This window comes from Erpetoichthys calabaricus, chromosome 13, assembly GCF_900747795.2.
Source record: "Erpetoichthys calabaricus chromosome 13, fErpCal1.3, whole genome shotgun sequence".
NCBI classification, from domain to species: domain Eukaryota; kingdom Metazoa; phylum Chordata; class Cladistia; order Polypteriformes; family Polypteridae; genus Erpetoichthys; species Erpetoichthys calabaricus.
This window is the reverse complement of record NC_041406.2, coordinates 109,028,103-109,053,784: the sequence shown is the minus strand read 5'-3', so window position 1 is coordinate 109,053,784 and position 25,682 is coordinate 109,028,103. Positions and strand designations below refer to the sequence as shown.

Genomic DNA, 25,682 nt, shown 5'->3' with positions numbered 1-25,682 from the left:
ATTTGTTTTAGTATACACTTTGCATTATGAAGCCACCTAATGATGGATTGATTATATGATGGAATATTAAATCCAAATTCTCAACTAAGACAATATAATATATAACACAATATAAAACACAATAGTGCCTATACCCAAATAGCAAAAATATGCCTTGAAGCCTGAACTCCAGACATTCAAAACCCTTTATGTGCCATTCTCTTAACAATCATCTGTTTTCTGTTTGGGAAGATTTTAAGATCCACACTGAATACTAACTGTGGTTTGTAGACCTGGTTAGACCAACAGACACAGCTCTCTCACCATCCCAGTTTTACTAATGTGCAATTAGTGAATATTCTTAATTGCCATTTCATTTATAGTTGCAGGTAATTGTTGAGTTGTGCTCAAATTTGCTTTGGCTTATTCTTCTTTCTATTTGTTTTTCCCTATCACCTAAATAACATTAATGTCTGAAATATTATAGTTATGTATGCAGTATATCATTTTAAATTTCCTTTATTCTTGTCTGGAATAAATTAAATAGGTTTTATTTTGTCTTAGGCCATATTTTCAGGCTGTGTGTGTGCAACAGTTTAGAAGCAATGAGTGCTTAACTGGAAGTACAATGCATATAATTTATGCTATGATAAATGAGGACAGTTGGTGTTTTGGACATCCCCAAACAGAAGAGAGGCCCTGATGTCTCGTTCTTATATGCACCAAGACAGAATGGGAAGAAAAGGAATGAAACTTTTGCTGTATTCACTATACCTGTATAACATTTGTGCAGCATATTATTGGTGGTCAGAAAAAAGGCCAAGCTTACAATACTTTGGAAATGTGAAGTCATCGCTGTGTTGTGTCATTTGTCGTGTCATGCGATTTCTAACTGTGTAATGTGACATAGTCAGAAAACAAGAGCAGCAACTTTGACATCTTCTCTGAATAGAAGTCATATAAAATGCCACCAGCTTAATAGCCAAAATCTCCGGTTACATCTATATTACTTATTTGTGGTAGTAGTTGCCTCTAATTCTGCAATTGCTTCTAGATCATATCAGTTTTATCCTTCCATTCAAGTCCATCCATCCATCCTCTTCCGCTTATCCGAGATCGGGTCGCGGGGGCAGCAGCTTCAGCAGAGATGCCCAGACTTCTCTCTCCCCGGCCACTTCTTCTAGCTCTTCCGGGAGAATCCCAAGGCGTTCCCAGGCCAGCCAGGAGACATAGTCCCTCCAGCGTGTCCTGGGTCTTCCCCGGGGCCTCCTCCCGGTTAGACGTGTCCGGAACACCTCACCAGGGAGGCGTCCAGGAGGCATCCTGATCAGATGCCCAAGCCACCTCATCTGACTCCTCTCGATGCGGAGGAGCAGCGGCTCTACTCTGAGCCCCTCTCGGATGACTGAGCTTCTCACCCTATCTTTAAGGGAAAGCCCAGATACCCTGCGGAGGAAACTCATTTCAGCCGCTTGTATTCGCGATCTCGTTCTTTCGGTCACTACCCATAGCTCATGACCATAGGTGAAGGTAGGAACATAGATCAACCGGTAAATTGAGAGCTTTGCCTTGCGGTTCAGCTCCTTTTTCACCACGACAGACCGATGCAGAGCCCGCATTACTGCGGATGCCGTACAGATCCGCCTGTCGATCTCACGCTCCATTCTTCCCTCACTTGTGAACAAGACCCCGAGATACTTGAACTCCTCCACTTGGGGCAGGATCTCGCTACCAACCCTGAGAGGGCACTCCACCCTTTTCCGGCTGAGGACTATGGTCTCGGATTTGGAGGTGCTGATTCCCATCCCAGCCGCTTCACACTCGGCTGCGAACCGATCCAGAGAGAGCTGAAGATCACGGCCTGATGAATCAAACAGGACAGCATCATCTGCAAAAAGCAGTGACCCAATCCTGAGTCCACCAAACCGGACCCCCTCAACGCCCTAGCTGCACCTAGAAATTCTATCCATAAAAGTTATGAACAGAATCGGTGACAAAGGGTAGCCCTGGCGCAGTCCAACTCTCACTGGAAATGGACCAAACTCTGTCACCGATCGTACAGGGACCGAATAGCCCTTATCAGGGGGTCCGGTACCCCATACTCTCGGAGTACCCCCCACAGGATTCCCCGAGGGACACGGTCGAATGCCTTTTCCAAGTCCACAAAACACATGTAGACTGGTTGGGCAAACTCCCATGCACCCTCTAGGACCCTGCTAAGTGTAGAGCTGGTCCACTGTTCTGCGACCAGGACGAAAACCGCACTGTTCCTCCTGAATCCGAGGCTCGACTATCCGACGGACCCTCCTCTCCAGAACCCCCGAATAGACTTTTCCAGGGAGGCTGAGGAGTGTGATCCCTCTGTAGTTGGAACACACCCTCCGGTCCCCTTTCTTAAAGAGGGGGACCACCACCCCAGTCTGCCAATCCAGAGGCACTGTCCCTGATGTCCATGTGATGTTGCAGAGGCGTGTCAACCAAGACAGTCCTACAACATCCAGAGCCTTGAGGAACTCCAGGCGTATCTAATCCATCCCCGGGGCCCTGCCACCAAGGAGTTTTTTGACCACCTCGGTGACCTCAGTCCCAGAGATGGGGGAGCCCACCTCCGAGTCCCCAGGCTCTGCTTCCACATTGGAAGGCATGTTAGTGGGATTGAGGAGGTCTTCGAAGTACTCCCCCCACCGACCCACAACGTCCCGAGTCGAGGTCAGCAGCGCACCATCACCACCATATACAGTGTTGACACTGCACTGCTTCCCCCTCCTGAGACGCCGGACGGTGGACCAGAATCTCCTCGAAGCCGTCCGGAAGTCGTTCTCCATGGCCTCCCCAAACTCCTCCCACGCCCGAGTTTTTGCCTCAGCAACCACCAAAGCCACATTACGCTTGGCCTGCCGGTACCTATCAGCTGCCTCCAGAGTCCCACAGGACAAAAGGGTCCTGTAGGACTCCTTCTTCAGCTTGACGGCATCCCTCACCGCCGGTGTCTACCAACGGGTTCGGGGATTGCCGCCACGACAGGCACCGACCACCTTACGGCCACAGCTCCGGTCAGCTGCCTCAACAATAGAGGCACGGAACATGGCCCATTCGGACTCTAAGTCCCCCAACTCCCTCGGGATGTGGTCGAAGTTGTGCCGGAGGTGGGAGTTGAAGCTAATTCTGACAGGGGGCTCTGCCAGACGTTCCCAGCAGACCCTCACAACACGTTTGGGCCTACCAGGCCTGACCGGCATCCTCCCCCACCATCGAAGCCAACTCACCACCAGGTGGTGATCTGTTGACAGCTCTGCCCCTCTCTTCACCCGAGTGTCCAAGACATGTGGCCGCAAGTCCGACGACACGACCACAAAGTCGATCATCGAACTGAGGCCTAGGGTGTTCTGGTGCCAAGTGCACATATGAACACCCCTATGCTTGAACATGGTGTTCGTTATGGACAATCCGTGACGAGCACAGAAGTCCAATAACAAAACACCGCTCGGGTTCAGATTGGGGGGGCCATTCCTCCCAATCACGCCCTTCCAGGTCTCACTGTCATTGCCCACGTGAGCATTGAAGTCTCCCAGCAGAACAAGGGAGTCCCCAGAAGGTATGCCCTCTAGAACCCCCTCCAGGGACTCCAAAAAGGGTGGGTACTCCAAACTGCTGTTTGGTGCATACGCACAAACAACAGTTAGGACCCTATTGATTCAAGTCTGGAATCAATTTCCCATTGGACTACAGAGACCTCAGGCTAGAAGTTCATAATGTGGCTCCTGGTATGTCTGAACACCTAAAATTTCATGCACCTTTAAAAAACTGGTCCCCACTCTGATCACTTGGAGAAGTGGTGCTGACCAGTGATGGACTGGGGGTGAATGACTGGAGAAAACTGAACTGTCAAAAAAAAAAATCTACAAGAATTTCAGAACCATTATGGGAGCCTAACTCTTAAAACAGATATTGCATCTTAGAGATGCAGGCAGACCTTGACTGTCAGAGGGATGTCTAAGAGGATTTTCTAGGGCATTTTTCATCCTGAAAGTTTTTCCAGGAATTGATCAGGAAATAATCCTAGGATGGAATATAAGATATTCTCTCCTACATTACCTGGACCAGTTTGGACTACAAAGATAAGCTTGAGCAAAGGCTTGACCTGGCAAAGAGGTGGCGTGACTAGAGAAAAGTAGGTGGGCATAAAATTTGTCAGTTCTTGTGACACCGTGTTTGTGAATTATGGGTAGGAGAACCAGCCAAAGACTTAAAGGGACACGGAAACTGTTTAATGAAGGTAAGAGAGGTAGAAGAGTTTATTTCAGTTTGTTCATCTGTTATCTTGCTTTACCCTTGTATTTTAATTTAAAGAAACTGGTATCTTGATAAAGAATCTGTGTTTGGTAGTCTTTTATCAACGTTCAAGTGTACACGGACATGCTCCATTGCAATATCAAAAAATATTTTTAGTAATATTTGGTACATGTCTAGGTGCACATAGAGATGCCTCCATTGCAATACATGTACTGTCAGTTTATGTGATGTACAAGGTTATCGTTGTGATTCAGCCAAAAAAGGAAGGTCAAAATTGGTTAAAAACCCTGTTCAAAACATCAGCTATTTACAGAACAGAACTGCTGGGAGACTCGGGCTGCTTCAACTACATAAAATCTCCGTAGTAGAGTCCCTAATTGAGATCTCCTGGACGTTTCTTTGTTAATGGCCTTGATGCCACATGATTTCTTAGTGGCATTAGCTGTTTTTCCACTTAAAATGCCCAATCAATGAATTCTCTGTATTCTTGACATCTTAAGATTGATGCCTTTAGTGTTATTACTATTAACTGTTCCATAGTGCTTACTGAATGCCTCCTCTTTTTAAAAGACTTGTATGCAATTAACATATCAGATAACTTCATTAAAGTTCCATCTGTTTTTTCCAGTTCATTACTGCATTTCATTAGTAGACTTGATTATGTCAATTCCATTATTTTTTAACATGTCTTCTGTAAAGCTATCAATTATCTCATTGACCAGTTCTAAATCTGGCTCTGCTGATGGTTTGGTCTGCTTCAGTGGCATTCTTATTATGACATTTTTGATGGAGCCATACTCAGTTTTCCCATATGTGTGCAGACGTTTCTAATGTAGACATAATCTTAACTTAGCTAATAATGTCTATCCTTATTTTACTAATTACTAGCAAAACATGCAAGTTTGTACATCTTTCACATCATAAAATAGCAATGCAAACAATGGAGTGCTCGTGCATGTTCTGTCTCGACTGTTATCACATCATTGTGATACCCTCAGGCATTGTCTTCCTTCTTCTTCTTCTATGTGGGATCGATGTGCTTGATCAATGTTCTTCATATAGCTCGGCCTTCATCTCCTCTTCAGTCAAGCCCTTTTCCTTTAGATTTCTTCCACATCTAACTTATTTTCTCCTGCACTCCCTTCACTACCCATGTCTCAGTTCCATACACCATTGCTGGTCTTACCACTTTCATAAAAGTCTGAATTCTCCAATCATACAATACTCCTGACACCTTCTTCTGATTGTTCCATCCACTCTGCACTCAATGAGTTATCTCTGCGTCTTATTTCCCATTATGAAGTACCACTGATCCAAGATATTTAAATGTATCCACTCTTTTCAATAGCTCTCCCTGCAGGCTAACTTCTAAATCCCAATGACCATTAAACCTCACTTATTCTGTTTTCTTCCTATTTATCTTCAACTCTCTGTTTTCCAAAGCCCTTCTCCATTCTTCCAACTACCTCTTCATTTCCTCTCTTCTGGTGCTACACAACACAGTGTCATCAGCAGAAAGCCTGCACCAGGGGAATGGTCTTTTAGCCCATGACTCAACAGATCCATAACCAGATGAAAGGACTTAAAGAACATCCCTGGTGCAGACTGTCTCTAATTGGGATCTTGTCTGATACCCCAACACTGCTTTTAAACTGAGTCCTCACTCCCTCATACATATCATGGACACTCTTCACATACTTCTCTGGTACTCTTTCTCTCTCATGCACCTGCAGACCTCGTGACATGGCACTCTATCATAAGCCTTGTCCAAATCAATAAACACCAAATACAATCATTTCTGTTTTTCTCGATGCTTCTGAGCTGTCTCAATGCAAGGACTGCATCAGTTTTTCCTCTCCCTGGCATACAACCAAATTGTCCACCCCTGTGGTGGTCTCCTTACTAAGCCTTCCCTCTAAAACCCTTAGTCAAATTTCCACTGTGTTTGACATCAGCTTTATCCCTGTTTAATTTCCACAAATCCTGAATAATGTTCTCCTCCTCATAAATGGGTAGAATCACACTGTTCTTGCATTCCTCTGGTGTTCTCTCCTGTTCAGACTTTCTGCATTTGACCCCACAACACATCTACTCCCTTTTTTCTCTTTCACACTTCTGCTGGTATTTCATGATCTGACAAAATACAGCAACGTAGATTTAAATGCTAAGTAAATTGAGAGCCTTGTTATTACATGCTGCTCAGAAAATATATTGGCTATGAATTGCCAAAATTAAAATGGCAACACCTTAACTTTAGAATTAAAAGGCTGTGAGGTGAAAAATGACAAGCAGCAAAAACATGGAAAGAATGTGCAGACTGTGCACACCGCATGGCTGGAACAGCACACAGCATGTCTGTCAGTGGTACTAGCTGCTGTGTGGTCAGATGTTTGTTGGTCAGTGTGAAGCCAGCAAACAATTGAAATCTTTCTTCTACATAGCATACTACTGAATTCACTTCCACGAAAAATGAAAGGAACACATATAGGCTTCCTTGGTGTCTTTTTCAAAATTAGCATAGTTCTCCTAGGTAGGTGAAAATCAATATTCAGCACAATACTTTGTGAATAATTCATTTCTGATATTAAACTTTTCATTTTTTTTAAATGACTGTAGTGACCTTTAAGATAGCAAATGGCACTGATGTTTTTATACCTCTTCTGTGCTGTGTAACCTCAACATGTAATTTAAAAAATAAAACAGGTGGTCCTCACTTTAATACAGGCAATGACTTTGAAGCCACATAATTAAATTAGAAGGGTTAGGCTGCACATGTACCCACACAGCCAATGTTATAGAGAACACTGCAGGGCCAATTGGCCCAACAGTTTCACATACTATAAGAAGCAGTATTTTTCCAGATAAGTAATTACATTGAGCATGTCATGTCCATTTTCCAACCCACTTAATCCAGACCAGAGATGCAGGTTCTGGCGCCCACCCCAGCTAGCATGCTAAAGAAATCAAAGCTGAGATTTGTTATAAGAATTTTAAAAAGAAATTAAATTAATGAGGGAAGCTTACTGCTTATTTTGTACAACATCTGGTGGGGCTGTGCTTATAGCCAAGAACAATTTGTTTAGAATTATTCAAAAATTTAAAAAAAGTAAAGAAAGCAACAACAAATACAGAATCCGAATCAAATAAAGAATCTTCTAAACGTAACTTACTATATATCGGAATTAAAGAAAATCAGAAAATTATCGCCTGGAAATTACTAAACTTTTAGAAATACACAACTGACACTTGTAATTATTTACTGGCATTCAAATTACAAAATTCTAAGACTGGCCAAATATACAAAATCTAGGTAATTGATAAACATTAAAGACAAAAATTCACTAAGACTAAGCTGATTTCAATACCTTAAAGAAAAAAAGAGCATTTAATCAAAAAAAGGACCAGGAACACAAGCAGAAGGACTTTGTAGTGCCATCACATAGAAATGTTATTATTATGCTTTGCTGTTTTGTCTTTCTGGCCATCATATACAGGCAGAGGAGAAAGATGATGGCCTGTACATGCCTTTCAATGGTAAAGTAGGCTGGATGAACATTCAGTTTCCGAGATTAGAGCAATAATTTACACAAAGTGTGACATATTTGAAATGAAGAAGAGGAACAGTAATCAAAAGGAAAAGATTTTTAGAATACATAAATAGATCAGCAACTGTTTTGTCCATTTAAAGAAGGTACAGACTTCTACAACCAGTCTAAATAGGTGGTGATCAGCAAATAACACCGGTGCAATAATTCCTTGAATTCTGCATCCCTCTAGTTACATCTAGCAGATAACAGGTGAACTTGTTTAGAGTGTATTATGGTACAATCATGACTGCTGAACATTTTACTTTTAACATTCAGTCTCATTCACTGGATGGCTCCTACAGATCTTCCACCTTCTAAAATAAGACTTGGAAATCTGGACTATATAGTGAACTTCAGGAGGGCTGGGGTTTGTGTATTCACTGTATATGTGATTATTCACACCAAAAAGTATTCACTGGTAGGGGGGGGGAGTAATTACTGGTATCATCTTTGTGTCTTTTTGAAACATATATTCGCCTGGGTTTGCCAAATTTGTCTTGTATCATTGGTTTTTTTTATATACATTTTTTAGAAGTTCACTGGGTAAAGGGAGCCTTTTGATGGGTTGCTTTGTGGGATGATATTGGCCTGTTCTTATATTCGTCACCTTAAGGTTTAGGAAGGTGAGAGGTATTGATCTATCTGATTTTATCTTTAGGACTCAAATTGTTACAACTCTAATGTAACTGCAACTAATAGTGGCCAACAGAGCTACTTGGAAAATTTTCTCAAGTGATTATGGTACCACTAACCACTAAGCACCGGAAAGTAACTTGCAATTAAAGGACCTCATCCTCAAACACAAAAGACATACTCTTAGGTGAGGAATTGAAAATCAATTACAAATACAAAACAAAATGAAAACAAAGCAGAAACCAGGGATCACAGAAACTAACAAAACCAAATAAAGTTTTTTAGATAAACACAACTGACACTTCTAATTATTTACTGGCATTCAAATTACAAAATTCTAAGACTGGCCAAATATACTTGAAAACAAGTATGAAGCTAAAATGAAGTCCTAAGTGTGATGTCAGTTAGGATAGCATGCCAGAGTCAGGACCTCCTTAAAACGCAGGACTAGCAGAAAGCAAGCCATCTCCCTTCAGGCCTATTTGTTGGCATCACTTTGTCCAAGAAGGGAGGTAGTGCCACTCTGTTGGCTCTTTTAAATAAGGTACCCCAAAGGCTGCCCATTAAACCAGGTCATTTTGGCTCTTGTATTTCATAAAAAATACAAAGAAATGTTCAATGAAGATCAATACAGTAAGACAAAAGGAAAACAAAAGAATGCCACTACATTGGACATATCTATACAGGTTACTGAGCTCCAGCTGGGGTGGTTTAGCTATTTACCCACCTCTACACTAACACCAGAACACCTTCTGATCTCACTTCAAGATTTTCTGCCTCTGTTCCTCCCTTTCACTTCCTGGTCTCTTCCCTTCTACCAGTGAGCCTTTGCCACAAACTCTAATCTTGATGTCAAACTCGTTCCCTCTGATCATAGCTGCTTCGAACTCACTCAAATGGTCACTTCCATGCAAGCCCTGGAATCACTTCGTTATTGGACTACAGAGCCCTCAGGATAGAACTCCACAACATGACTCCTCATATTTCTGAATCCCTGAGCCCTCATTTACTTTTAACAAGCTAGTCCCACTCTGATCACTTGTGGAATGGGTGCTGTCCAACAATGGGCTAGAAGGCAATGACTGAAGAACACCACATGTCAAACAAGTACGAACATCTCTACATCTATTTCTTGGTTATTCCGGAGTTATTCTCAATACCTAAGTGCTCTGTAATATCTACAGTATGCCAGGCCAGGTACAGTACCTTGAGAGAGGTCAACAAAACCCTGCATCATATAATCCAAGCAGTTTTCCTCTGGCCTGCAAGTGACTTAGCCACAACTTTCTCAGTTGTGCATTTATTACCTAAGGCAGAAATTCCATCACTCTGTGCCAACGCCAATTACACCTGCTGGCAACACTCTGCTATTCATGCTATTTAACATGGAACTCTCTTTCTCCTGAGCTGACCTTCCTATCCTTCTATCATCATCAGCTCCTGAATAAACTCCAGCCAATGTATTCTGGTTGCACCAACATGTAATCAAATGAAAACATATAACTTGAAATGAACAACAAAATGATAAGAAAGCTGATTTGCATGAAGGAAAATAATTACGTACCTGTCTCCTTGGTTTCCAGTAATGTGGTAAAGTAAATGCCTTGGCTGAATGCCGTTGTCGAAAGGAGACCCTTAAGATGCAAAACAAGAATGAACATATTACTGTTAGTTACATGGAAAATGTTAACAGCTGCAACCTACAGTATAATGGTGTGTGAAAATTTTACTTTCCGGTAATATGAGATGACTCATTCACATATAGTAAGAACACATTTAAATACCATGAGCATGTGCTGTATCCATAGGCTGAGTACACACCATCTCATTATCAGTATGTTGTGGACTTAATTACGTGGGAAAATGGTGAGATTTGGAAGAGACAGAAGGTATGGGTCAGAATAAAATGCAAAAGTTAGGATAATAGTGCAAAAGATCTAAATTGGTTGATGATATGAAGATGGTTATCCACAAGGGATAGATTATATAACCATAGGCTCACAGGTTAATATAGGTGCAGATATACCATCGCAAAGGGTATAAGGAGCAGGAATAAATAAGACATGTATGTTGGGAGTGTGGGTGGGTACAGGGTTTATGGAAACACATTCGGAAGGCCTTTTTTAAGGCAGTCTTTGTAATGGTGCATTGGGGGACAGAGAAGTTTAATAATAGACAGGCATTTTGCTATGGTTTCTGGTGAGTTGGGTTAAATTGGGAATTTGGAAGGAGAGGGGAGATTTGAGGGCGGCACGGTGGCGCAGTGGGTAGCGCTGCTGCCTCGCAGTTGGGAGATCTGGGGACCTGGATTCGCTTCCCGGGTCCTCCCTGCGTGGAGTTTGCATGTTCTCCCCGTGTTTGCGTGGGTTTCCTCCCACATTCCAAAGACATGCAGGTTAGGTGGATTGGCGATTCTAAATTGGCCCTAGTGTGTGCTTGGTGTGTGGGTGTGTTTGTGTGTGTCCTGTGGTGGGTTGGCACCCTGCCCAGGATTGTTTCCTGCCTTGTGCCCTGTGTTGGCTGGGATTGGCTCCAGCAGACCCCCATGACCCTGTGTTCAGATTCAGCGGGTTGGAAAATGGATGGATGGATGGGGAGATTTGATTACACATAATGTATCCAGTGTTAAATTTTGGGTGCTGAAAGAGATAGGGGGAAGGGTTTAAATAGATATTGAAAAGTGGGGTTTTCCTGATGCAATCAAAAGATCGAAAGGAACTGAAGGATTGAGGTGGTCTTAAGGGTTGGGGGAATGAAGAAAATATGACATTCAGATCTTTGATTAATTAACATTTCATGAGAAGGAGTTTTGAATGCCTGACTTTTTGAATCCCAGGGAATAGCAGTTCACAAAGAATTCTAGACAGAATACACCAGATAATGCATTTTACTAAAAGTTTTCCTTCCTGAAAAAATTCTGGTGATTATGACAGATAGCTTTACGATGCACACAAAAATAATTTCAGATTGACTGTATCACGGAGGAATTTGGGGAAACGTGAAATTAACTTTTAGTGAATTTAGCATGTTTAACAGCTTGAAGATGCTGACACGTTTATTACATTAGTCCAATTGAGCAAAGAATATTTTGCTTCTGATTTTTGTTTGCCCTCAATACCTGATGCTTCTCATTTCAATATTCAACAATAGTTGGCCATCATTGATAAATTCCACTTGCTGTTCCACCGTTGCAATGTTGCAATGTCCTGGTGAAATGTTTGTCACTGACTGCACCAAATTAACAGAGAAGAAGTGATAGACAGATGGATAGATAGACTGACAGACAGTGTGAAAGTTGAATTTGCGGTGCACCTAGCATGTGATGTAGGTGTACTATTGAAGGAAACCAGCTACATTGCTTAATGGCTCTTCTGAACTTATGCTTAATGGCTAAGGTGTTAATATACTGTAAGAGATATAAGTGACTTTATTATCTAAAATAGCAAAAAGAAAGAAGCAAGCCTTGGTATATAAAAAAGTCATCTTTTAAAGCATTCTTGCTGCTTTTATTGTTATGCTTAGACTAAATTTCCAGCTGACGGACCGGCTGGAAAAAAACAGAAAATATATGGTCACGCTAAGGGATCAAGATGGAGTGGACATGGTGAAGTGCCATGCAGCAGTGTACTCTTGAACACCTAAAAAATCATGTACTTCTAAGTTAACGAGACTGTCATTTGGCCTAGTGGACCAGGTCAGTTGTGACAATTTAAGGTATCAATGTTCTCCCATGTCCTGTTAACAACTGGATGCAACCTATGATGCTAAAGGTTTTCTGATTATGTAATGAATTCCTTGGAATTGTGATCTAACTTAATGAAGTGTATAAATAAAGTGCAGTACTGACTCCTCCTTTGTAACACTTGGTAATAAGGTGTTTGCACACCTTAGATAGATAGATAGATAGATAGATAGATAGATAGATAGATAGATAGATAGATAGATAGATAGATAGATAGATAGATAGATAGATAGATAGATAGATAGATAGATAGATAGATAGATAGATAGATAGATAGATAGATAGATAGATAGATAGATTGATTTATTTGTCCCTGGGGGAAATTAAGTTAACTTTATAGAAGTTCGACAGAGAGAAAAAAACAATATAATTTTTGTTATATATATATAGTGATGGACAGCCTGGACTCTTAACCAGCCGGGATGCCTTCTTAAGGGAAGAGCTGGAAGAAGAAGCTTGCATGGGGCAACACCTCCCCCAGAACGACAGAGGGCAGCTTTCCTGGCTTGCTACATTGCCACAGGTTTGAAGCATAGAAGCTCAACCCTGCTGGGTCCCATGGCCGCATGACCACGGCCAATGAGACGCATGGGGAACGGCTGAGCCCTCCTCTGCAGGACTACCACCACATCTGGAAGTATGCACGGAAAAAGATTATGGGACACCTGGGGCACTTCCAGGTGCTCTATTAAAGGAGCCGCCTCACTCCAATCGGGAGCCAGAGTCAGGAGGAAACGGATGAAGCTTGAGGGAGAAGTGGAGGCGAAAGAGAAGAGAAGAAAGGGACTGTGTTAAAGTGCAAGTCGGGACTTGATTTTACCATATAATTTCTGGTATTTTATAATGTCAGTCATATAAGTCGAATTCGGAAAACTCACGCTATTGATCCAGGAGATTATGATATGCTAACGCCCACCTGAGAGAGTAATCACGGAGCACACTGCCTTTTTTTTCTATGTGGGTGCGGCAATGCGCAGTATCAGTGTGTACTCCTCTATTGTGCCTACGTGACCACACTGTAATACCCGAACTGTTCTGAAGCAACGCTTGCACTGATTTGTGTTTTTGTATCTCTCACCCTCATACACCATTATCGTAAGAGCATCCCTTATCTACGAGGGACTGTTCGATCAGAAGAAAATATGAAGTTGGTTTTAAATTAAACGTCGTTGAAGTAGCAAAAGAAATTGGTAACTGCGCTGCTGCAACAAAATTAGATGCGTCTGAGAAACTAATGTGAGATTGGAGGAGGCAAGAAGATGTTAAAAAATAAATTAAGTGTATTTTTGAACGATTTTGAACGATTTCTGATTTTATGATCGATTTTTCGGCTTTCAAGACCCGACTTGTATGCGATATATACAGTATTTGCAATATGAGGGGAAGTCACAAAAACAGGTGATTGGAATAAGATGGTACTGTACGTGATAGAAACATTTAAAGATGATTTTTGTGAACTGCAGGCCAAAATCCATTAGATACACCCAAAAGTGTTTAGGAAGGAAAATCTTTGTTTGTCCAGAGTTATATTACATTTACAGACATCTATCCATTCAGTTTATAAACTCATTCACCGATCTATCTATGTTCTGAACCTGCTTAATTGAATTTTAGTAATGTAGGGACCTGAGTCCTCATTTCTAAAACTTTGCGTGGAGTCAATCGTGAAAATAAACAGGAAAAATGCATACACCAGGAAAAAAATCAGATTTATAAAACATGGCATACATCATTACCCATTATAAATCACAACCATCATGTAAATGTGTGTTTATGAACATGCCTCAATGCTAATCAACCTCATACACATGCAATCACGATACTGCAGATGTTCACTGGCTGGTAGAGCAGACTTTCTCCTGACATGCTGAGAGCCCACCACTTGCATTTAAGAGCGTAAGTGCAAGATCATGTCCAGCATTATAGCGACTCTCTTCTGTGTTCTGGGAATCCGGGAAAAGCGTATAATGCCAGTGTCTGAGTGGGTAGAACTACAACATCTGGAATCGAACATGGGAAGAATGTGCAAAATGCTGAAAAATATTTTTACGTGTTTTGTGAATTTAATGCTATAAATCAGTCGAGAGAATATTTCTAGTTTACACACCTTTGTAACATGTAATGTTACTCAAAACTTTCAAAGAGATAATACTTACAATAATTGTCTGCAAGGCAAAGCTAAGCTGACTTTGCACCACAATTAGGATCATAAATGGAAAGAAAGTGATGATGTACAGAAGAGTGGCACTCAAAGCTGCAACATTGGCACTGCTGAAGAATGCACTGATGAAGTAACTGAATGCAATTGTTGAAACTCCAAAATCCATCAAGAAGAGGTAAAGAAGAAAGCCATCTGTCAGTGGTAAGATACGTGTCATCTTCAGAATAAACACCAGAATCGCGCTGCTCGAGGCCAGGATAATGAGACATTCCAGGAACCAAGCACATATGTGAGTGGCGGGTTTGACTCCCATCATTTCAGTGTACTGAAAAAGGTAAATTGAAAAGGTTTATAGAGAGATCACAACATTAATGTGAAGCTTTCTGTTTTGATATCTAACTACATTCCTCTGTAATTAACTTTACTTTCTTCATCCACTTAGTTCAGCGTAGAGCCCAAGGTAACAGAGCCTACCCTGACAGCATTTGCTTAATTTTAGTGCTGTTGCATTATGGGGCAGACGCATGTGCATGCCCCACACTTAACACATATGGGGAAAGTTTAAAGTCACCAATCAGTCTCACCTGCAGGGAGGGCAACGGGAGAACCCAGGGAAAACCCATACATGTATGGCAAGACTACACAAACTCCACAGAGACAACAGAACTGAACCTCCCTTGGAAAGAGCCAAAGATAAAATGAACAATCAAACCTCGGAAGCATGCTCACCACTTCAAGTTGAAGTTCCCTCTCATAAACCAGTTTTCGCACCATGCTTGCCACTGAAATCATCCAGGCCATCATCATGAGCAATGGAAAGAAAAATCCAATGTTGTTTAAAAATCTGTAGTGGAAAGATAGCTTGATTTTAAAAGGTATTTATATTTAAAGATCAAGGTAGTTTTAAGGCTCATTGTGTCATTATTCAAAATGCAACATGGTTTGGTCAACAAGCAGTTAAAATTTACAAGAAGATAATGTGTGTTTGCATGGCCAGGAATGTGCATTAATGGATGTTTTGTTTTAATGAGAACATTTGTATTAAAAAAGCCATTGTTGTGATGTAAAAATACATACAAGTGAAATGAGCAAATAAAAAAAAAAGTGTTGATTAATTAATCTTTTGAAATTCTGCTTTGATTCATTGCTTTATCAAGACCTGCATTCTAATAAGAATTTGACTTTTACTTTTAAAAATGTGAATGAACAAAGCTATTTTTTTAATGTAACACATGTAGCATATTGTGTGAATTTTCATCACATTGTTCTAAGGTCACATGGCCTGATCAGCACCCTTATTTCCTTTCTCAATGCAAAAAACAAGTAACTTCTCACTGTGGGTTGTTTTAATGTTTGCTTTACACTGCAGTAATTCAGACAATTACTGCTCCCCATTAATCAGCAAGAAAGCCTATTACTATGCTGACAGACCTTCCCAGATACCAGAATAAGACGTAATCAGTTACAGTATAAGGCTAAGAATCCACCTTAATAAAAGGATATGTATCTGTGTATCTGTGTGTACACTTGGTACCTGTGTCTCTGTCATTCCAAAAGATGGCACATTACAAGCTTTTGTAAAAAATAAAACGCATTACAATTGTCATTCCAAGAGATTGTGCATCACAAACATTAACTCTGCTTTTATGCATCCCATACCAAATGGCATATAACAGATGGTGCATCGTAAACATTTGTAGTAATTTTTATTACTACAAATGTCTGATGCACCACCTGTTGGAATGACAAATACAATGCATGTTGTTGCCAAATCCATTATAATAGATGGTGTACTGCAATCATCAATGCTCTAGTCTGCTTTGATTGCTTAGATTTCAACTCATCTTAGTCAGGTAGCACAGCTAGTTATACTACAAGTGCCCTAGAGGCAAGCCTTTATGGTGCAGTGTGGGTACCAGAGCAGATAGCAATGCTAACTGCTGCTAAAGGTTGCTCAGTTAGGTCTCATGAGTGTCACATCTCCAACAGGGCTGTGAAGTGAAGTACAGGGCCAATCAAAAGTTGAGAATGAAGTCAGTGGGCATTAAGAGCCTACTCGACTTCAGGTATGATATTCTTATAGTTTGTATTTTTATCTGCTCTTAGTTGATTTACTTCATACTGATGAAAAGCAGTATCTGCCCTCCAGGAGACTTGGGTATACATCACCGCGTCCAGCCCACAAAAGAGTCTTCGCATTTGTGAGAGAAAAGGTTTATCTTTTTGCCTACGGCAATCTGCTATCAAATCTGCTAACCTTACGCTTGTAAACTGTCACACATGCATGCTGGAGGGAGGTGCCTCACTTTGGTTCAAGCCAAACTCCACCAGGCCAGACCAGCTCATCCTAGCAGCCTTTACAACCTAAGAGAAGGAAGGCTATAGCTTGTATTTCTGTTGTTTAACGCCACAGTGCGTTTCTTTTGTTTTCAGTTTGTTTGTTGAATTAAACAGGATGACCTGGCTGGTGGCCCAACAATTTGTTTAGACTCCTGTTCAGCCACAAAACCTGTCAAATCACACCTCAAAAAGAAAAGAAAAATATGAGTCTTGTTGGGTTAATATGAATGTGGCACGATCAGAGCAGGCGTCTAATAGGAAAATTTTATGAGGTTGTACATATGATGCCACAAAACAGAAAAAGTCCAAATGAATGATCATTCAAAATTAGAGTCCAGTGGTGCAGGGAAAACAAACAAAAATTAAAAAGAGATAGAACAGTAGATGTGTTTTGGTGTAAACTATACCAGACATTTTTGAAAATATAAACCAAAAGGATGTCTTGAACAAGCTATAAAGCCATAAACTCTGTTAAGACTTATTAGAATGGTTGGAAAAAAGCTAATACCACCACTGCTAGCATCAATGTGCCATGTAAGTTGGTGTAAATATGTGAATATGCTCAGTTACACGTCATTTTTTTGACACAAAGTGTGATAGACCATTTTGAAATGTCAGATGTTTGTTAACTGTGCTGTCAGAAGAAAGTTGATTACCCATAGATATGACATTGCACTCATCCATTAGTTTGTTACTTTCATTGAAACAGACAAATTAACAAAAAAGGTTGGTGAAATTAACTAAATATAAAGTTTGGGATTTTGTTTCTACTTGAAGCTTTGGCAACCATATATGCCCATGGAGGTCTTAGTCTGGCCTTGAGTACCGTTAAAGCCTGGGACCAATTTTTTTGTCTTTATTAAGTATCCGTACGGTATTGTAATATGGAATTAGGCCATTATTTTTCATTCACATACTGATGATACTCAGGTGCATTTATCAGTTAATCCAAATTATATGTTTTATCATTAAGCTTGCGTATTTGATTAGTGAAAATTATTTTCCTGCAGGCTCAGAAATACAAAATATCTTGGATTTTCGGGATCTTTTAAATTGTTTCCTCAGTAGATTACAGCTAATTCAAAACAAAGCAATAAGAAGTATAACCAGAACTGAGAAGTTCAGCCATGCAACTCCAGCACTTAAGTCACTTTATTGGCTTCCAAATAATTTTATTGCTGATTCTAAAATTCTTTTTTCAGTATGTAAAGTTAAATTGTTGTATAATTAGTTTTATACCCATGTTTTTTTTTTTTTCACTTGCACATCACGTTTCCATTGGTTGTTTTTTTTAGTTGGTTTTGATTATTGGCTCCTTGTGTCCTGTTACATTATTTTCACGATGCTATTTGACCTAGTGACCTTGTTTATCATTCTAATGATGTTGGAGAAAAATGTACTATTAACAGGTGACGGTTACTCTGAGTATACTCTGCTCCTTAGTAGATAAACCAGTGCCTGTTCTCTTTATGTCATGAAGTGCTAGGTTCGTTTTTGGTTTCCTGACTCATTGATGTTTGATTTTCATCTTGCTCGTTACTCATGAACTTGTTTCTCATCTCCCACTACGTCTTATTTTCTTGGCCATTTCCTGGTCTTTAGCCACTGTAGAAGATCAGCCTGGCTACAGACAGACGCACAGACCAACAATGCTCAGAACACACACATTTATTTCTTTTTGGCACAACACAATGCACAAACCCCAATAAACTCAGTCCTTTCTTCTGCCACCTCCACCCCTCACTCGCAAGCTCTATCTTACTCCTCCCGACTCTGGCTCCCCGAGTGGAGTGAGGCGGTCTCCTTTATACTTCACCAGGAAGTGCTCCAGGTGCTTCCTAATTAACATCTGGCAGCACTTCCAGGTGTGGCAGAAGTGCTGTATGCCAAGGCTCCAGAGCTGTCCAGGCGCCCCCTGGCGGTGGCTACGGGCCCCAGCAGGGTTGGGCTTCTAAGCCCCAAACTCATGGCCCTGATACAAACCAGGGGGGCTGCTCTCTTGTGTCCCGGGGGAGGTACTGTTGTTGACATATCCACTCCCCTGGTCCTCTCCTCAAAAGGGCTTCCCGACCAGGCAAGGTCTCCGGCCATCTATTACACCACTCATACTAATCCTGATATTTCACTTGTGCCTAACAAGAATGTGGCTTTCCCCACCTTACCATTTAATTAGTACATTTCAGATTGTACAGTGCATATTTATTTCAAAATTCAAATTTTCTTATAATATCCAGAATAAATCAAAATACTAAAGGTATTCTTTACGGATTGGGCCTTCAAATTCTTGAGAGATCAGTCTCAGCTTTTAAATGATGACTGAGGACTTACTGTTTAAACGTAACATACTCTTGCTAGAACTAATGCCAAGTCTATCCATAAGCTTTCTAATAATTTGAGTTCTTGTTTGAAATGACTGTTAATATACCTTTCTCATTTTGTTTCTATTCTTTTAGTGGCACCTGATATACCTTAGTCTGCATGTGTTGCTGCTAGCAGTGTTGTTTGCCTGCACTGTGATGTACTGCAGAATGTCCAAAACGGGACTGGAAATGAAACTTACTGAGGACAGTGACAATATGGAAATACCATTTTAATATTTTAAGAAATTGTATAGCATGAATCGTCTATCTAGTCAGCATTAGCATTACTATACATAATTTGCATGGTGAGCCTTACAGTACATACCAGTTTGTGCTTTAATTTAACTATAATTTTTTTAGAATGACTTATAGAACACTAAGCTAACAGGCATAATATTAAGGTATTTTCGTATGTGGCAGGATCTTGAAAATCTAGTTTATTAGTCTCCAATTTTTTTGTAATGGTTTATGTTCAGGCTGTTTGCACCATCCACTTAATACTCTACAGATGACACAGTTCGACTCTTGCCTAAAATGTTCAGAAGAACCTATACTTCTTCAGGTGCACTGTGTCAGCATTTCTCCATCCGCACTGGCCAGATCACATCCTGGTACCATATGTGGGTGTGGTGTGGTGGTGATGAAGGTGACACCCAGCAGGACATACTGTATATAAAGGCTCATTTATACTTCATGATCACGGCTGCCACGCGTTCCCAACATTCATTTGACGCATTCTCTGAGCAGGTCCTCAGAAATTAATGCAACGCGTGCGCGAGTTGCAGTACCAGCAAAAAGTCTGGGGGCGCAGTGAGATAAAAGTGGGAATGTGACGTCAGAGTCTCTGTTTACTATCTACATGTGACAGAAAGATACCTTGCGGATTCTACAAGATCAATGTGCACACTTCGATGTTTGATGAATGGTTTGATGTGGCGAAGCAAAATGCTGACATACAAATGCATTTGTGGTGCTTTTATATTCAAGCGTTGCATATTCCCGACCTTAATGACACGATACATTTTAAAAGTCTCACATACCGTCTTCTGTGCCGTCTTTTTTTTCTGGCTCTTTCTCCTGACCTGACAGCAGCGGCAAACAGCAATAGATCGCCACACAGAACACATTAAATATATGATATTCCAACTTTCTGAACATTTAGAATCCTAAGATTTATACTTGATATCATTTTCGTGATGAAATGCATTAAAGTATGTGTGTTACATTTTACAGATAAATCATTAATTTCATTTAAATAATGAATACTGTTAATAATTACACACATCGGAGTGACACGGTGGCAGAGTGGTAGCACTGTTGTCTTGCAGGGAGTCACATCACTGGTATTCTCTGCCAGTAGTTTACATGTTTTCCTGCTGTGGTTTCCACAGTGTGCTCGGGTTTCCTTCCTAAGATATGCAGATTTGGTGACATCTAAAATGATGCTAGTGTGTATGAGTGCTTGTATTCACCTTGCGATGAGCTGATGCCCATCCAGGGATAGTTTCAGCCTCGTGCCCAATGCTTGCTGGAATGGGCAAATCCCTGGATTGATGGATTCAATCATTAAACATCCTTTTCAGAGATACTGCAGTAAGGTGTTATTGGAATTTAAATGGTGTTCCAGGCAATTCACAACACAGCGAAGCAAAGTACACGTGCAAGTATAAACAGTAAAACTCTTGCATAGCAGGAGCGTCCACTGCAGCACGTGTCACATCACGTAAAGTATAAACTCAGCCTAACACTCACATCCCTGGAAAAGCAGACATTATTAAAGACCTCAGCCATCCTGCACAGTTGTTTTTCTCAACTCCGTCCACTTGTGAAATGTATCATTGTCAACTGATCTCAGGAGACATACAAGTAAGAATTTCATGCACTATGAGTTCTGTTAATGAAGGGCACAAGGCAGATGTACTGAATTAGGACCGGGAGAAAAAATATATGTCAAAACCCAAGCCAATACTGAAGCCAAGAATCAGCCTTATCTTCCATCTTCATCAGAATTGGAAACCAGAATATGTAGTTGAGAGTTTGTAGCATGCAAGTCTTTGACACGAAATCACTAAACTATACATGTACACTAATATCTAATCTTGTGAGAAAATGAAGTCCACTATCCTTGCATGGTAATGTTCTGATAACAATGAAAAAGAAGAAGCCATAAAATGGCTGTGTACAAGATGAACAAATATGCCATCTCGATAAGATATTCAATACTTCTAACTATGTCAAAAGGACTTTAAATGAAAAAATAAACATCAAAATTAGATTATGAAACTTAAAAACGGCGATAGTGAGAAAATGGTCAGAGTTCAGAATAAAGAGAAGAAAAAAACCTAAAACAAACCCAAATCATAAGACCATGTCCACATGGCAATACATTTGAATTGAACTTGAATAATTCAAAACCCTATCAGTAGGGTTCATAACTAGAGTTTAAGGAATATAACCACAAAACTGTAACTCTTAAATCACTTCACTGGCTTCCAATTCAATTTTGAGCTGATTTTAAAATACTCCTTATCACACAGACACTCATAAATAGTTTATTCCTCTCACCTTGCAGAACTTAATATTACTTACACTCCAGGGTGTGTATTGCAATCTCAAGACACATATCTGCTTAAAATTCAAAGAATAAATGAAACTAGTGAAATCTGAAATGATTTATCTATTGACATATCAGATGCAGTATTTAAATCAAGGCTCACGACTCATTACTATAGCATTTAATATTCTTTTTAGAGCTGCTGCTGAGGTTGTTTCATATTGTCCTTCTATATTGTGTTTTTTAATTAGTTATGTTGTGTTTTTTATTTTGCAATTACTAAATCATTTCCAGTTTCTTTCTCTTCTCAGTGTCAGTGGTGGCACTTGGACTGTCTTGGAGTGCATGCAACATCACGTGTGATGGACTGGTTTTCAAACATATTCTATCCAAATAAAATCACTGGCGCTGGAATGATCACTTGCAGAATGTATTGATGTATATACACTGAGTGTCTCATTGGTGCTGGGTCGACTAAAAATACAGGGAAGTTTTTGGTATGATACCACCACCAATACAGTTTCTATTTACTTTAGAATGAATGAGAACTCTCTAGGAGATTACAGATGTCACTCCCAGTTTGCAAGTCACCAGCTCTGCTCTTTCTGCTTCCTCTCTAACATCAGCAGCCACCATACACAAAGTCAGTGCTCAATTGAGACCTAGCTTCTAAGAGAGAATGGCCTTATCTCCTTCCAGAAGCTGCTTTCAGCCTTCAAGAGCCAACAACACTACTTCAATTTAGACATTAAAACATAATGTCCTCTGGAGCTCCAACACTTCTTTCTTGCCTTTCTGATTGATTTACTACACACATCTCTCTCTATATAAAATCCAACGTCTGTCTGTCTGTTTGTTTGTCTGTCCGCTTTTCACGAGAGAACTACTTAATGGATTTAGATCGGGTTTTTTTCGATAATTTGCTTGAACATTCCTGTTGATTTTGCAACTTCTGTCATCGTGCTTAGTATCATAGTTGACTTACAGGAGCAATATAGTCACGCTAATCTGAGACAGAGGGTGCGGGCCAAGGGGAGGGGGAAGTATGATGTCAGGAGTGGAGAGCCAAGGGGGGCCCTCCTCACTCCCGCGCCAACCACAGAACAAGCCTCCTACTAAGCTAGTGAACGAGATTCAGATCGGGTTTTTTACTATAATTTGCTTGAACATTCTGGTTGATTTTGCGACTTCACTCATCGCGCTAAGTCTCATAGTTTGCTTGCAGGAGTGATATATTCACACTAATCTGAGACAGAGGCTGTGGGCTGAGGGGTAGGGGAAGCATGACGTCAGGAGTGGAGAACCAGGCAGGGCCCTCCACACTCACGTGCCAGCCTCCATTTGAATCAGTCTACCTCTAGCCATGTTTTGGACCGTACCTTGCCTCCGCTTAGATAGCAATACCTGTTTTTTATTGATTTTTAAAGTTTGTTCTGTATCACTACTATGTGGGTAGAGCTGTGGGGGACAGCTAGTACAATATATATTGTCATCAAGTGGGGGAATAACACAACCTAGAGATGCAAAAATTTGGGACACCAGCTGTGTCATCCCGTTTAATTCTTTTTTTTTTTTTATTTATTTTTTAATTTTTTATTGTAATCATTCTATACAAATAGATCAATTTATAACCAAACAAAATTGAAGGCAAATCAAACCCCACCCCTGAGAAGGAGAGCTTAGCCAAAGGAGAATTGCTTAGGGCTTTTTAATAAGGTAACAATAAACAAAAGAAAGGGAGAAATAAATATATATGTAAATAAGAAATGGAGAAGGGAATTAAATGCGGTAATAGTTATTTCTCTTATTCTAAAATAATATTGATTAGATCCTGCCAGGTTTTGAAAAAATTTTGTACAGATCCTCTAACTGAGAATTTTATTTTTTCCAATTTCAAATAATATAAAACATCAGTTTCCCACTGACTTATCAGAGGAGAGTTAGGATTCTTCCAATTTAACAAAATAAGTCTGCATGCCAAAAGTGCAGTGAATGCAATCACCGTTTGCTTGTCCTTCTCCACTTCAAGTCCTTCTGGAAGAACACCAAACACAGCTATTAATGGGTTAGGAGGGATTGTGATACCAAGACTGTCTGAAAGGCACTTAAAAATTTTGGTCCAAAATGATGTTAGCTTGGTGCAGGCCCAAAACATGTGACCCAGTGAGGCAGGAGCTTGGTTGCAGCGTTCGCAGGTTGGATCTTGACCTGGAAACATTTTGGACAGTTTTAAGCAAGACAGATGAGCTCGATATATAATTTTTAGTTGAATAATTCTATGCTTTGTGCATGTGGAGCTCAAGTGAATTCTCTGCTATGCTACCTTCCACTCCTTTTCTGATATATTGATTAAGAGATCTTCTTCCCAATGTCCTCTTGGATCTTTGAAAGGTAGGGACTCTAATAGGATTTTATATAGTGCGGAAATGGTGTTTAATTCCTCGAAATTGAGCAGTATTTTCTCCAGCATTGTGGAGGGTGTGAGGTGGGGAAAATTGGGCAATTTCTGTTTAACAAAATTTCTAATTTGAAGATAGTGAAAGAAATGTGTAGCTGGGTTGAATTTTGAACGTAATTGTTCAAAAGATGCAAATATGTTGTCTATATAAAGATCTCTGAGCATTTTAATTCCAAAACTTATCCAGGTATTAAAAACTGGATATGTTTGCGATGGTTGAAAGAGGTGGTTCTCTTGCAGAGGTGCCACAGATAAAAGATTTTCCATCTTAAAATGCTTTCTAAGTTGGTTCCATATTCTGAGTGAGTAAAGCACAATTGGGTTATTAGTATATTTGCAATAACTTTGACACTTTCTTGGTTTCTAATTTATTTCTGTGGGAAAGATATGAAATAATCTGTCCTCTTAAGAAGGCCTTTAGAGTTTCCCAGAGTGTTCCTGCAGAAACCTCTGTGGGCATGTTTGTCTCAAGGAAGAAGCTGATTTGTTTGGATATAAATTCTGTGCAGTTCTCGTCTGCCAATAAAAGAGGGTTAAGGCGCCATCTACGAGGTGAGTATGAGGGGCTTAATGATTTTAGCTCCAAGACTAGAGGGGCATGGTCGGAGATAACAATTGTGTCGTATTTGCATGATTTAATCGTAGGCAGGAAATTATTATCTATAAAAAAATAATCAATTCTTGAGTAGCTATAATGCACTGGTGAGTAGAACGAATATGTTCTTGAGTTTGGGTTAAGAAACCTCCAGGGGGGGGTCTGATAAGTTGTGGTCATTTAAAAACTGTGTAATTGTCTTTGCAGTATTAGATGTCGTCCCCCCTGCCAGAGGAGTCTTATCTAAGAGTGGATTTAGAACACAATTAAAGTCCCCAGCCATTATAATTTTATGAGTGTTCACATTGGGAATGGATGCAAATAGATTTTACATGAATTCCTTATCATCGACATTGCGTGCATAAACATTTATCAAAATCATTTTACTGTTATATAAGTTGCCCATGACCATCACATATCTCCCTTCAGGGTCCGATACTACATCTGATGCTACAAATGGAACTGTTCTATGTATGAGAATTCCCACCCCTCTAGTTTTCTTTATAAAGCTAGAATGGAACATTTGGCCAGTCCAGTCTTTTTGTAGTCTGAACTGATCCTTGCTTAGTAAGTGGGTCTCCTGTAAAAATACTATTTTAGCGTTTAAGCCTGTTAGGTGAGAGCATACTTTCTTTCTCTTTAATTCATGATTCAGGCCTTTAACATTCCAGCTCAGAAAGTTAACTGTCCCATCATGGAGACATTGATTCTGAATTTTTAATGTCATTTTATAGTCTTAACTGGTAGTGAGGCAGTTTTAATCTTAATTTCAAAATTCCCCATGAGTTATTGCATTTTAGCCTATTGTTGCACTGGTATTTATAGTTATAGGGATTAGAAGAAAAGATTAGATATAGCCTGCTCTCCTTCTCTCCCCCCTTTATCCCCCCACCCCCCCATTTTGCTTCCCCATATGAGGCTTGATCCCACTTCGCAATATCCCGGTCCTCTGACATACAAAGAGACAGAGCACATCCAAA

At 40.3% G+C, this 25,682-nt stretch overlaps 1 protein-coding gene across 1 annotated transcript in view; it reads right to left on the bottom strand.

Moving 5' to 3' along the window:
* LOC114663796 (ATP-binding cassette sub-family A member 13-like) overlaps positions 1-25,682 on the bottom strand; it is a 488,511-nt gene that overhangs the window by 407,112 nt on the left and 55,717 nt on the right. The window contains exons 14-16 of the mRNA XM_028817717.2: positions 15,125-15,239; positions 14,391-14,720; positions 10,057-10,126 (exon numbers count right to left, since the gene is read on the bottom strand). Of these exons, the coding sequence (XP_028673550.2) occupies positions 10,057-10,126; positions 14,391-14,720; positions 15,125-15,239 (515 nt within the window). The remainder of the gene's footprint in view (positions 1-10,056; positions 10,127-14,390; positions 14,721-15,124; positions 15,240-25,682) is intronic.